Below are 13,730 nucleotides of genomic sequence, written 5' to 3'. Positions count from 1 at the left end.
TATGAGTCATTGTGTAATACATACCTGTCAGCAGAAGTAACAGAGCTGTTTAGTTTATATCACATTGAGGATGAATTCCTGGACCTCTGATACTATCTAGGTTGTAGATTCTACAACCTACTGCTAAAACAACATGGCTGAAGGATATTCATCCTGCCATTACTGATGACTATCAGCAGGTCTACAGAACGGATGTTTTGGACCCCCTCCACTCAATCTGATTCTGGGGGAATATTTTCCCCATCCTGGTTGGTCGTGAGCAGCATAAAGGAGACAGAATTGGATGGAGATGAGAAAGGAAACTGGAGAGGTGAGGACGTGAAAACATGTTAGGAAGGATGGAGAGGTGGGGGGAGGATGAAAGCATTCATTTTAGTCGAGTAGGTAAGGGAGCTCTTATGTGTCTCATGAGAGGACCACAACCTGGGCACCGCCTCGACCATGACAGCCAGATAACTGAAATGGCCTCCAGCCAACAACGAGGCATGTTTTCTTGTGGCAGGGAATAGAAGGAGCATTTTCGCTCGCCTTCCTCTCCTCAGACAGGTTGAAGTTCCTTCCCAATCTGTGCCTCTCTGCCTGCTATCCTATGCTATCCTCTTCTACTCCCACTGCCTCCACCTCAAGGCAATTCAGGTCTCAAAGGTTAATTTGACTTTACTTTTCCCCCTGTGCATTGTCTGATCTTGTCCTTCGCCCAATATCCGCATGCTGCCATCACATCACGCCGCACCACCAACGGTGTAGGAGCCAGGACCTTATCTCTAACCAGAACCCCCCCCCCCCCCCACACACACACACACAAAGATACTGTACAACCCGCACACCCTCCATGCCGCATGCGCCTCACTGCCTAATTCAATAATGTGCCCGGCACAGCTCAGCTTTTAGCTCAGAAGCAGTATCCTGATGGAGATAACGGCAGACTCAGGAACACTGCGAGGCTCCAAGATTTCCTCTCAGAAGAATGTGTGTTGCTGCACGACTGCTTTTGAATTTACAAATTCTTATTACTAGAACTTCGGCCGCGCTGCGCGCGGCCTCAGCTCTATATCATATGATTATTATATTTGATTAAGATATATGATCTTATAATAATCATGGGGCACGTATAATCATTATCTAATAATCATATAATATAATGAATCATCATACATCTTATTAAGTAATGTGTTCACAGAGAGACAGACAGGCTAGATATAGATAGATATATAGTTAGATAGATAGATAGAATATTCGTTTTATGCTGATGGATAGATAGATAGATAGATAGATAATGTACATTTGTTTGTACTCAAGTACTGTACAAATGTGAGGGGTTTTAACTTTACTGGGTTATCTTCAATTTTCAGTACTTGTACTTCTACTCGACTACATCTCAGAGGCAAATATTGTCCTTTTGTAAACTGTAGATGTATATAAATTATATACATAAATTATTACACAACCTGCATTAACCACTGTATCCCTATATACTTTGGCTATTTTAAAATAGCCAGTGTACACGCTCACAACGCGTGGCTTTGCGAGTTGTTGTGAGCTTGTAGATCAGCTGTTTTCTAAAGATTTTTCAACATGTTGACTTATTAGAGGTTGCACATGAACTCTGCAGCCGCACTGTGTCTCTCCAAGGCTGGTGATCATTTGGACGTGACATTGTATAACAAAATAACACTGTTCAACGGGCTAATTAGATTGCATTGATGACATTGACCACACTAACGTTCATACAGGTTGTTGATAAGATGTTTAACATAGCCAGCTCACAGTGGTGGCTTATCCAACAGGCTTTAGGTGCTGAAGCACAGGGCATCAACCTGGGGGGGGGGGGGGGCACCAAATGGCGTGGGAAAAAAAAAACGGCGAAAATCGGCGAAATTTAGAAGCAGGCCCCCCCCGTTGACAAAACGGTCCCGGGGGGCACCGAACCGGGTCCAAGCACCGGGCACCGCGAAGGGTTAGTCCGCCCCTGCCAGCTCAGCTCGCCCTACTCTCACGGAGCCCTGTTGTTGCTGCGTCTGCCTGTAATGGCGACAGCAAGCTCTCTGGAAACTGGCCTCAGGATGACACGACCAATGAGAGTGAGCGCTTTCGTTGTTGCTAAGATACGGTGTATGGCACATGGGTCTCTGCCCCATAGCTTGTGGATCTGTGTCACATGATTGGCGTAGCCTGCGTTGCCAGGTCTGCCTTTTGTATAATCGATTTTGGTCTTATTTGGGCGCGCATTTGGGCTCGTTTGCATAGACCACGGCAGCGCTTGTTTCTTTCCGTTTGACTGATGTGGCAAAGGTGCTCAGTTTGGTGAAACGAACCATCCGGAAGTAAATTGTGAGCTGGCGAAGTGATTTGCATAAGTATTGGGGCATAATGCGTTTCATATAATTGTACATCCTGCAAATACAGTAACGGTATGGGAAGCAGGTATGCTGGGAGGCAGAATATTGAGGAATTTTTGTGAAAAGTTTGGAGTTAGTTGGGCCATGGGTCTGCTTGGATACCCTCCACATGCAATCATTTCGTCTCCATGAGTTTGCTTGTCAATTATAGTGGGAGGATTTTAGAAATGAGGGAGAACTGGACCATAACTTTGTTCTGCCCTTGGTTGAAGTATGAGGTAAACAAAACAAAGAAAAGTCAAATTTAAACTTTTGAGAGTGCCACGTTTGCGTTAGAAGCCTTTCCATTGAGTGTTCAACTCAATTGAATTTCAGTTATTGTGGATTGATGTTGTATTGGATGCAGTTTAAAGGGCCATGTTTTGAATAAATAACCCATTTGCAGACCATTTGCTAAAGCATAGGCTACTGTGTTTTTTCAAGAAAGCCATTGGATTCCATTCATTTCAGCACAATATGAAAATCAACTTGTAGAGACATTAAACTTGACATTAAAGTCTAGACGAAAACAATCCAATTTTACATACGAAATTCAAATATCTATGCCTTTTTAACAGCATTGGAATACAATTATAGTCAATCTAGTAGAGAGTGAGTCAGTCAATGGGCTGAACCAGTATGGAACTTTAACTGCTTGGGTTCTAATCAAGGGGCAAGATCGCTCTGCTCAAAGGGTCTAGTGTCAGCTGTCTAGTAGCAGATCAACATAAGCTCAATTTATACTACATGGAACAACATCGCTCCTGTTGACATCTGTATCATGATCTTTCTGTTCAATAGCTCCCCACTCCCTGTATAGATGGACACTATTCTTCTGCAGCCAATATGGGGTTTAACTTAAGCCACCGTCAGCACGCCTGGACCTTTCTTAACAAATCATGTCATCGATCGGGGGCCCTCTCCTGGGTATAAATCTGCTCAGCTCCTTCTGTAACACTGAGCCTGCCAGTCGGCTCTGTGGGACTGTAAGTTCAATTAGGTTCACATAAGAGAGAGACAGAGACAAACACACCCAGAGAAAAAACAAAAAGAAAGGAATGGATGCAGACAAACTCAAATTCTCTTACAAAAGACCGCTTGTGGGGTCAATCTCATGGTTTATATTAGTGTGTGTGTGTGTGTGTTTGTGTGTGTGTGTTTGTGTGTGCGTGTGTGCGCGCGCGTGCGTGCGTGCGTGCGTGCGTGCGTGCGTGCGTGCGTGCGTGCGTGCGTGCGTGCGTGCGTGCGTGCGTGCGTGCGTGCGTGCGTGCGTGCGTGCGTGCGTGCGTGCGTGCGTGCGCGCTTGTGCACATGGACACATAAAATAGAACAAAAAAAGTAAAACAAAGTAAAATCCTGAGTCGTAATTTAAAGGACGACTTTTCAACCTATCTTCATATAATTGGTCGTTACTAATACACTATTCTTTTCCTACTCGGTGTGTGTCTCATAGGAGGCCTGTGGACACTTCTGAAACCGTCTACCAGTGACATCATCGTTAGGCAGATTTAGGGCTCTATTCAGAGCCAGATTTGAACAAACCACTAATTAGGGATGAAGGACTAGGCAAGAGGCGTTTCCCCGCAAAATTCGGTATTCTATGGCACCCCCGTGACCCGCCAAACACCTGAGCTACCCGTTACATTATGCATAGGTGTGGTTTGGGCGTTACAATGATAAAACCAATCACCGTGCCAGAAGCCATTGCCTTTAAGAGAAGACTGCGCTAGCCGTCATCCCGATCCAATATATGCTCTAGCCTATCTACCTGTCTGCACTGTTGCCTGGTCTGATTATTATAAGCCACATTGGGCTTGTTTTCCTTCTTTTTTTTTATTTTATCCAAATACATTTTTATATTAATTTGTAGCCTATTGTGTTCACAATAAGCTTGTCATATTAGTCAGATCCGGAATAGTATATGAAAGCCATTTAAAATATGTATACTATTGGTACACACTGGCTGCTCCCAAATAATTAATTACATCATGTTGCGACAACGCTCCTACGTGGTACACAGACAAACAGTAGCACATGGGTATAATAAATTGGACAGTTTTAGGAAAGGTCTATAGCCTACAGTATGTACTCACGTTGGCTGTTATCGTTCTATTTCCACCGTTCTAATGGATTCCAGGGGTGTGTAAACATCTCTGAAGTTGCTCCATAGTTTCCTCTGAAGTGACGCAGTTAATTAAAGTTAACTTACATCCATATTGTCCCCGTTATCTTTCATCATCCACCTTTGTTCAGTAATCCCGAACAGAGCTAAACTTTAAGTTTACATCAATCAAAGCCTCTCAAATCCAGACACATTGCTGCGATGCGTATGTGCGTCGCCTATACCTACCCAAAATAACAGACATACAAGCTATCAACGGCGCTGCATCATGTCGTGTCGACAGCTACAGATCTGTTATTTTGGACAGCACAATGAGGCGCGCGCGCGCCACGGAGTAGCCTATCACTAAACCAAAAACATTACATTAGTGTGGTCAACAACATAGCCTACTAGACATGTAACTTGCTTGGAGCTTTTAATGCAGTGGTTCTCAACCTGTGGGTCGAGACCACAATGGAGCACCCAACGCCTGGCGAGCTTGTAGATCTGCTATTTTCACAATATTTATCTGTGGAACCGAGTCAAACAAAATGGGGGGGTCCCCAGTTCAAATATGGTTATTTTGGGGGGTCATGAACGTAGCGTTTGCATGGGAGGCGTTGTGAGCTTGTAGATCTGCTATTTTCAAATAGCTGATGTATATGTTAGAGTGCTCATGTGGCCCATAGTCGCTTGACTCGCTTCTTTTGGGCTGGTTTTCCTAGACCTGGTTGCTTGTTAGTTGTTTTTCCTCACAACACTGGCACTGATGATAACTAGACGGCAGCCGTCATAGAATCAAAATGACCCCGCTGGGAGTGGTGGTGGCGTTTGTGGTAGAGTGACCATGGGTTTGTATGAAGAGAGATAGCGCATTTGCGGTAGAGAGGTAGAGCATCGGTTTATATGAAGAGAGAGAGCGCATATGCGGTAGAGTGAGCATCGGTTTATATGAAGAGAGAGAGCGCATATGCGGTAGAGTGAGCATCGGTTTATATGAAGAGAGAGAGGCATTTGCGGTAGAGTGAGCGAGCATGGGTTTGTATAAAGAAAGAGCGCATTTCACACACAGATCATTCATATATTACCAAGATTTAATGAGAAATAAGGCTTCTTTAGAAAAATGACTGATGGGCTGGGCTGGGTCTAATTTGTCAATTATTAGTCGAGCCGGGCTGAAATATTTAGGGGATATGAAAGCTCTAGTTAGTAGTTTGAAGTGCTCATGTGGCCTTAGAGTTGCTTCTTTTTGTTTTCATAGACCTGCGACTGCGGTTGCTTATTTCTCTCCAAGGCTGGCAACACGGCTCATGGTCCAACGCACAAAGCCATTGTAGTGTCTGTGTGCACTTGACGGGTGATTTTATAAACCAGCGGGTGCTTCTAGAATCCACTATCCCCCGTCCCCAAGCCGTACCCATGTGTGTCTGTAGAATTGCAATGTGGGGGATATAGCAACAACACGCCCACGGACACACCTCCACGCGCAAATAACGGCGTCGGCATAATGGTGACGGGTAGAGCAGGTGCTAGAATAACCTATTGGGGCGGCGCAGGTCCATTATCCCGATTTAACGGGGAATTTTTGGCCTGTGAATAGAGCCCTTAGTTTCTCAAACAAGATTTCATTTTCTTTCTTTCGATTTTTATCGACGTGAGAACAATGGCTTCCATTATAGCATACTAACTTTCCAGGAATAGAAAGCCTGCAGTTTCTATTAGCTTAGATTCCCCATCGATGATGTCACTAGCAGGCGGGTTTCTGAACTGTCCACAGCCCTCCTCTGAGACACAGACCAAGCAGACAAAAATGGTACCATAGTATAATGAGTGAGGACCAATTACATGAAGATAGGTTGAAAATGCACGAGAGTGTCAAAATGGACCAATGAGGGTCCAGTTAAAGTTAAATGAACACTCAGGATTTTGCTGTGTGTGGGCTCTGACACCAAGCTGTCTTGTCCTGATTAATATGGACTACAGATTGGGAGACTTCAGGTGTTAAAAGGTGTGAAATAGTTGCTCCTGCACACACTGCACAGACTACAGCTGACTATCAGTTGATTCTGCACCTGCATGAGAGGAGATAAATCTACAGTACCATAAATCTAAGATCAGGGGCGGATTAACCCTTCGTGGTGCCAGGTGCTTGGACCCGGTTTGGTGCCCCCCGGCACCGTTTTGTCAACGGGGGGGGGGGGGGGGGGGTGTATTGCAGCGCGGACATGGTTTGGTGCCCCCCGGGACGGTTTTGTCAACGGGGGGGGAGCTGCGCGGAAGAAACGGACGCTCTAAATTCGCCGTTTTTCGTCTTTTTTTTTCACGCCGTTTGGTGCCCCCCCAAGGGTTGGTGCCCTGTGCTTCAGCACCTCAAGCCCGTTGGATAAGCCACCACTGTCTAAGATACTAGGTGAATACATGAATGAATAACATTATGTTGTAAATAACATTATGACCCCACAAAAAGGCGATGGATAATGAATGCAGCTCTTTGACTTGTTGAACACACCCCAGTAGTGGGTGGGGTTTTACAAGTGAGCTTTGTTCATTTGCAACATTGACATTGACATTAAACGTGATGTTCAGTTTGGGTTAGAACCTTAAGACAGAGTGAGGCAGAAAGACATGCAGACGTAACTCACATGGTACGATGAGCACAGCTCTCGATCCAGAGGTTTGGTGACATACATCTTGCCAGCTAGAGGGTCAATGCTGAACACCTCATTGGGTGGCTGGTCTGCTCCGACCCCTGTGATGCTGTAACGGATCGAGATGTCCCTGTCCTGGTCTGAACGGATCTGTGTGAGAGAGAGAGAGAGAGAGAGAGAGAGAGAGAGAGAGAGAGAGAGAGAGAGAGAGAGAGAGAGAGAGAGAGAGAGAGAGAGAGAGAGAGATTATCACATTTAGCTACAACATGTGTAAAGGCTAAAAGGTGCACACAGACATAAACACAAATGCAATTACTCACAGTATTAGGGCCATAAAGTATCCCATCTGTCGATGCCATACATACTGCAAGGTGTTTATTATTGTAACAGAGGTTCATTAAAGCCCTGGAGCTCCATGATTCTTTTATCACACTATTAATGCTGCAATCTGATTGTATATTAATAATTGGAAAACTCTCTCTCACATATGCGCGAGCGCAAGCACGCGAGCGCATATGCGCGTGCACGTACACACACACACACACACACACACACACACACACACACACACACACACACACACACACACACACACACACACACACACACACACACACACACACACACACACACACACACAAAAGATGGCAGGAAGCGCTAATGCACATCCATGGAATCATACATGTGTCTTCATTCAGGTTCTCTCACTATGGATAAAGAGCTACAGGAGTGTACTAAGCTCAGTTCCAGGCCTGTGACTTACACTGAGGTGTTGCATCATTTTTAGGTGTCCAAACTGGATCTAACCACCCTGCAAGTCATTCCATCTCCTTCCATTAGCAACAATGAAACCACTCTTTCAAAATGACTCCAAATGGCCATTCTCCTGCCCACACAACATGCATCATGCACACAAAATGCTTCATGTGCGAGTGAGTGCACATACAGACACAGTAGCAGCCAGCTTCTCTCTTCTAATCAGGGACTATTTCAGGGCAGAGCCATGAGCACACCTAAACAGTCTGACACTGTCCAAAGCTGTCTCCATCTTCCTCTCATGGAACCAATTTAGCCACACTTTTGACACACCAGGAAATCTGCCCTGCCAAGAAAATAGCTCGAGCAACTAACAAGGACAAGGGAAGGATATAAACTGTTAGACAGGTGTCATCTTGGCTGCTCCTAGCAGTTGAATAACAACCTGTCATTATCGCCAACACTGCCATCATCACCTTCCTCATCTTCGTGACTTGGTCTTCATCATCATCATCATCATCATCACTTTGCCATCGTCATCACTCTCCTCCATCCTGATCTGTGTCAATATCCAGTATCAAGAACGAGCACACCATTCAAAGTAATAGGGTGACAGAAAAGAACAAAGTTCAATGGAGAAGTGGCGCCATGTTATATTCGTTTCCTCAAGCTTGATAGAGGAGACTTCTTCAGCACTGACTATAAGGTCTACTGTATGTATACGGTTTAACAAACACCACCAGAGGGGTGGAGGGGGTGGGGTGTGTGAAACATACGTAATCAGATGCCATGTAGGAATGCCGGAAGCACTGCCATCACACCATGCCCATGCTACTCACACATATCTGTATGTGTGTGTTTTCTTCAGGGAATTTTCTCTGTGAATTACAACTGACAGCTATGGTAATTAACGAGCTCCAGGCGTCAATGGTTATTACTTCAAAGAACACTTACCTCATAAAACACAACAGGAACTACCACTGTACCACTATGACCCTCCTCTAGGGGGCAACACTGACTCCACCTACCACTATGACCCTCCTCTAAAGACAACACTGACTCCATTTACCACTATGACCCTCCTCCAAAGACAAAGCTGACTCCATTTACCATTCCCAGGGCATCAGAACATGCAAGGAGGAGTCATTACACAGTACACTGACTAACGGTCTCCTCTCCTCTCCTCTCCTCTCCTCTCCTCTCCTCTCCTCTCCTCTCCATCATTTCAGGTTTTTCTGTGTGGACAGAAGCCATTCATGAGAAATGAAATTACTTTGCCTTGGCAGTGTTGTATAAATCTTCACCAGTTAGTAGGTGATGGATCTCCATAATTCCATTCAGGCATTCCTCCGCCCCCTTATTTCCCACCTGCTTCCAAGACTTCCTGCTGGAGGGGAGAGACTGAGCTGTGGGTTTTCACAGTCATTCCAACTAATTACCTCTCAATGCTCATGTAGTCACAGTGAAACACTGAAGGCCACACCAAAAGCATGGGGGGGGGGGGGGGATTGCTGGCAGGTAAACAATAACAATTTTCCGCGCTCTGAGAATTTGGTGATGCCAAGCGATGACTTAAGAGATTTTAGCGTTGCTGTTACCCCCTGATGCTTAACAAACTCTGCTCAAACAGTTCAGCGTTAGACCTCAATGGAAACAAGACCGCAAGGACTTTTTGGGACAAACCTTTAGTCAAAGTATTTAAAATGTAACTGTGCTGTTTTACATGTTTTGCCTAATAAAATACTCAATCAATCAATCAAAATTCATGTGAGGTCACGTGATGCCACTGTCTTGTGTGTCCTCCTAATCATTAATAATGTATGTAATCACGCACGCACTCACACACACACACACACACACACACACACACACACACACACACACACACACACACACACAGTGGCGTAACGGAGGGGCAGCAAGTGCTGCGGTGCGGGGGGGCCACCAGCAGGCGGGGCCCCGCCTGCGCTGATAAAAATATTTTTACAGCAAAAAAAAGACAAAAGTTGATTTATATTGGTCAAATAGACCCGAATTAGACCCGAATTAGACCGAATTAGACCCGAAAAGTCTTGTGTCTGCATTTTATCAGCCCCACCTCTGCCTCATATCCCAGGATATTGTGACAGACAGGATTTCATTTAAATACTGACATTTCTACCATTCCACTAACACCAGTGGAGGCGCATATTGATGACAGACCCCTCAATAAAGCTGGGATGATGCGGTGACATGGGCAGACTCTCATAACTGTACAGCACTTTAGGTTTTACTGAACAGAAGGAAGATCTCATTATCCATCCCTCTTCTGCCCGCCCAACACGCACACGCACACACACACACACACACACACACACACACACACACACACACACACAGCACTTAATTTGGTAATAGATGATAAAGGAATTCATTTTCAAGAGCCCCGATAATCAAAAGCACTTTTGGGCTTCCACTTCTCCCTCTCTTGCCCTGATACACTTTCTATTGTCTCGATATAATGTGTAGAGAGAGAGAGAGTGTGTGTACGTGCACGGCCATGCGCACATGCATGCTTGTGTGGCGGGGTGGTGCAGAGAGAAAGAAGGGGGGAGAGAGAGAGAGAGAGAGAGAGGAGGAGATAGGAGAGAGAGAGAGGGGGAGAGACTGTATCACCCTGCATCAGAAACCTATTTGTCGACGGATCAAAGCAATTCTCTTCATTACTGACAGCTTGTCTAGGTCTTAAGGAGATCTTATCAGTGAGCTTAGCTCCACTCTGCCTGGCAAAACTGGTTCAAATGGAAAATGATCATGATACTGGTTCCCCAGGGAAAACAGGGCTGAGGAGGTGAAGAGAATAGATGAGAACACACTTCTAGCACTACTGTAGAGAGGCTGGGGATCTCTGACCTGTTAATATGCTGTTACAGTGTCCTCAACTAACAGCACCACATAGACACACTTTATCCATATGCAGAGTATTACCAGTTGAGGGCCATCCCATAGCTCAGACAGTGACACAAACCCCCCAACCCCAATAAACTATTCCTTAAAGTCATCGAATAGGCTAGACAACACATCACACATCAGACACTCAAAGTCAACAATCTGAACAAAATGGAAGTGGCGTCAAACATAGTTTTTTTGTGAGGTTAATGACTAACGTAGGAGACATTTGTATACCATTTAGTATTCAAGGTGAGGCATGTAATGGTTTATCTTGGTAATATATCAAAGTTCTTTAGTCTTAGCCAGTGCTTTGGTTGTTATCAATCTCCTGCTGTCTGAAACTGAAGGTCTTTTTCCTGACAACATGGTCGTGACCCCAGCTAAACCATCTCCCACAGAGCCAGCACTGTCAAACATGACATACACCACACTGCACTTCTGTTCCCTTAAGGAAACCAAAGCAAAATCTAAAACACAGCTAGGATTGATGTCAGATGTTCCAAGACACATTTTTGCATTGGATACAATATCAGGTATGCCTCTATGTTCTCAGTTTAGTAATAGAGAACAGCCTGTTTTTTTTTCGTCACATGCCTCCCAGCATTTTCACCCACCTCTTTTTTCAGTATTAACATATATTATGGTTCCGAGCAGCAGCCGGGACATTTTAAGAGTGGAGTCGGACCTACATTATATTGATTGATTGATTTTTTTTTACACAGATTTAAAAATAGCTAAAGGAAAATATTATTGCTGCTTGTATAATAGTTCACAGAGTCATTGTTGTTATTGCTGAAGAAATCACATTTAATCAATATTTGTGATTGATTTTGAATAGAGCCGAGTTGTCTAGAATTTTTGCAGGGAATCATAACTACAAATTGAAATATTGCTTGTGCAGTTTCACCCACCAGTTTTGGAGATATGGCTTATAGAGTGATGTCTTCCAGAGATACAGAGAGCTGAGAAAACAGACTCGAAAGGACCACTCATTTTCACACACGTACACCCATAATTCCTAGCTGAAACAGGGGGTGTTGGGGGGGGGGGGGGGGGGGGTTTCAGAGGTCACATGAGGGAAGGGGGGTTTGATTAAATTAATGAATCTGTAGAGTTAACTCCAACTAAAAAGTATAATATCTAGTATAAATAGATGTAGTGGACTAGAAGTATAAAGTACTGGAAAAGTGGACATACTCAAGCAAAGTACTGGAGTAACTCTGAGTGTCCAAATGGAACCACTACTACTACTTCACTTTTATAAAAGTGAAGTAAATTTCAATTGGTATAGCTATGAATGCAGCTACGCCCAAATATTTAGTGTGTTGTCTAACCTCAATATGTTGTCATGGCATCAGGCGCAAACAATCAGTCTGCTCCATACTGTATATGGGCACAAAAGGGGGCATGCCCATGGGCATTTACTGATGACATCATGGATTTCCATATATGGGCATAAACGGGACAAAGACTGACAGATACAGCGATCTCCATATATGGGCATAAAAGGTACATCAGGGATAGCTGCTGAAATGCAGTTCCTTTCATGATGCTTTCAGAAAAATCTTGACGGCATACAGTACTTGACGGCACATACTACTCTCGTAACTATAATACACACGCACGCACACGCACACACACACACACACACACACACACACACACACACACACACACACACACACACACAGAGGCCTGTCATAACTGTACCAATTAGGGTGTGTGGTGTGCTGGTGGTTCAGGGAGTGACTGTGCTGCAGTAGCAACTAAGCCCAGACACTGGCACTTGCAGCAGACAGCAAAGTCACAGCAAACACCTAAACATCTGAAAGCCATGGAAATAGCTGGGCCCACCATAGCCTGAGAGCCCTAAACAAAGGGAGTGAGGGATCCTAAACAAACAAGCATAGAGAGATGTTCCGTACGGGCAAGCAGAGATACAGAGGTACTGGCCGACAGGTCACAACCTGAGCTGGTTAGCTCTAAAGAGAAAGAGCATCGACAAAAGGCAGGGGAGGAGGGGGTTGCGAATAGAGTCCAGAGGTAAGCACGCACATCCCAAAAATACGTACATCACGGAAAAGAGAGGAAGTCCGCACACCGTTAGCTCCCAGTAGAACATTTTAATAAATAGTTTCAGGCAACGTTTCGACCAGTCACTAAAGGGTCTTCATCAGGTCTGATACATTACATAGAGGAGGCGTGTTTTATACAAGAAGACAGGTACGTCACAATGAGGAGGGGGTTGCGATCTGCCGATAGATTTGATAGTTTTGTCTGTTAGATCTTATATAATTGACATAAAATGGTACAATTAAAGGAGTTGTCACAGAGATGCCTCTCTGTGAAATACAGTACACATGCACACACGTTTTTTTTTGTTTTTTGCTTTGAGTCAGGAAAGCATTTGCATTAAAAGCTTTCTTCTCTTTTAAGACAGATCTTTGTTCTGCTTGATGCTGAACGTTGTGTCCCCTCAAAACAGATGACTGGATTGATGTTGTATGTTTTGGTCTCAAGGTATGAATTTGAAGGGCCATACAAGTGGTGTTCCATGTTCAGCTCATTTACTTTACAGAGTTATATGGTACCCAGTTTCCAAAGCATATAGTTTGTTAGATGTTTTAGGAAGATACTAGATTCTGATCGATATGCCATGAAAATCAACTTGCAGAGACGGACACTTTCCTGAGATACTGTAGGTAATCCAACACACTAAATATCACTGTGTGCTTTTATATTTTGTGTTAAGGTTACATTATTGTTGCATTTTAATGCATCTTAAAAAATGTGGATTCATTTGGAAAGTCTAGCTGAAATGAATCCCTGGGGCTAAACATTGATTCACAAACAAAATTCAAACATCCATGACCATGACTTACTGTATAAAGTTTAAACCATGCAATGATATGTAGC

The 13,730-nt window shown here is 44.3% G+C and overlaps 1 protein-coding gene across 1 annotated transcript in view; it reads right to left on the bottom strand.

Moving 5' to 3' along the window:
• Positions 1-13,730, bottom strand: part of LOC308096599 (cadherin-4-like) — a gene marked incomplete at its 5' end in the record, with an annotated part of 152,173 nt that overhangs the window by 51,342 nt on the left and 87,101 nt on the right. Inside the window, one exon of the mRNA XM_080444014.1 lies at positions 7,122-7,277. Coding sequence (XP_080300140.1) covers positions 7,122-7,277 — 156 coding nt within the window. The remainder of the gene's footprint in view (positions 1-7,121; positions 7,278-13,730) is intronic.

This window comes from Gymnoscopelus braueri (genome assembly GCF_963280865.1).
Source record: "Gymnoscopelus braueri genome assembly, chromosome: 12".
NCBI lineage: Eukaryota > Metazoa > Chordata > Actinopteri > Myctophiformes > Myctophidae > Gymnoscopelus > Gymnoscopelus braueri.
The sequence above is the reverse complement of the archived record's forward strand: the minus strand, read 5'-3'. Positions and strand labels throughout refer to the sequence as shown.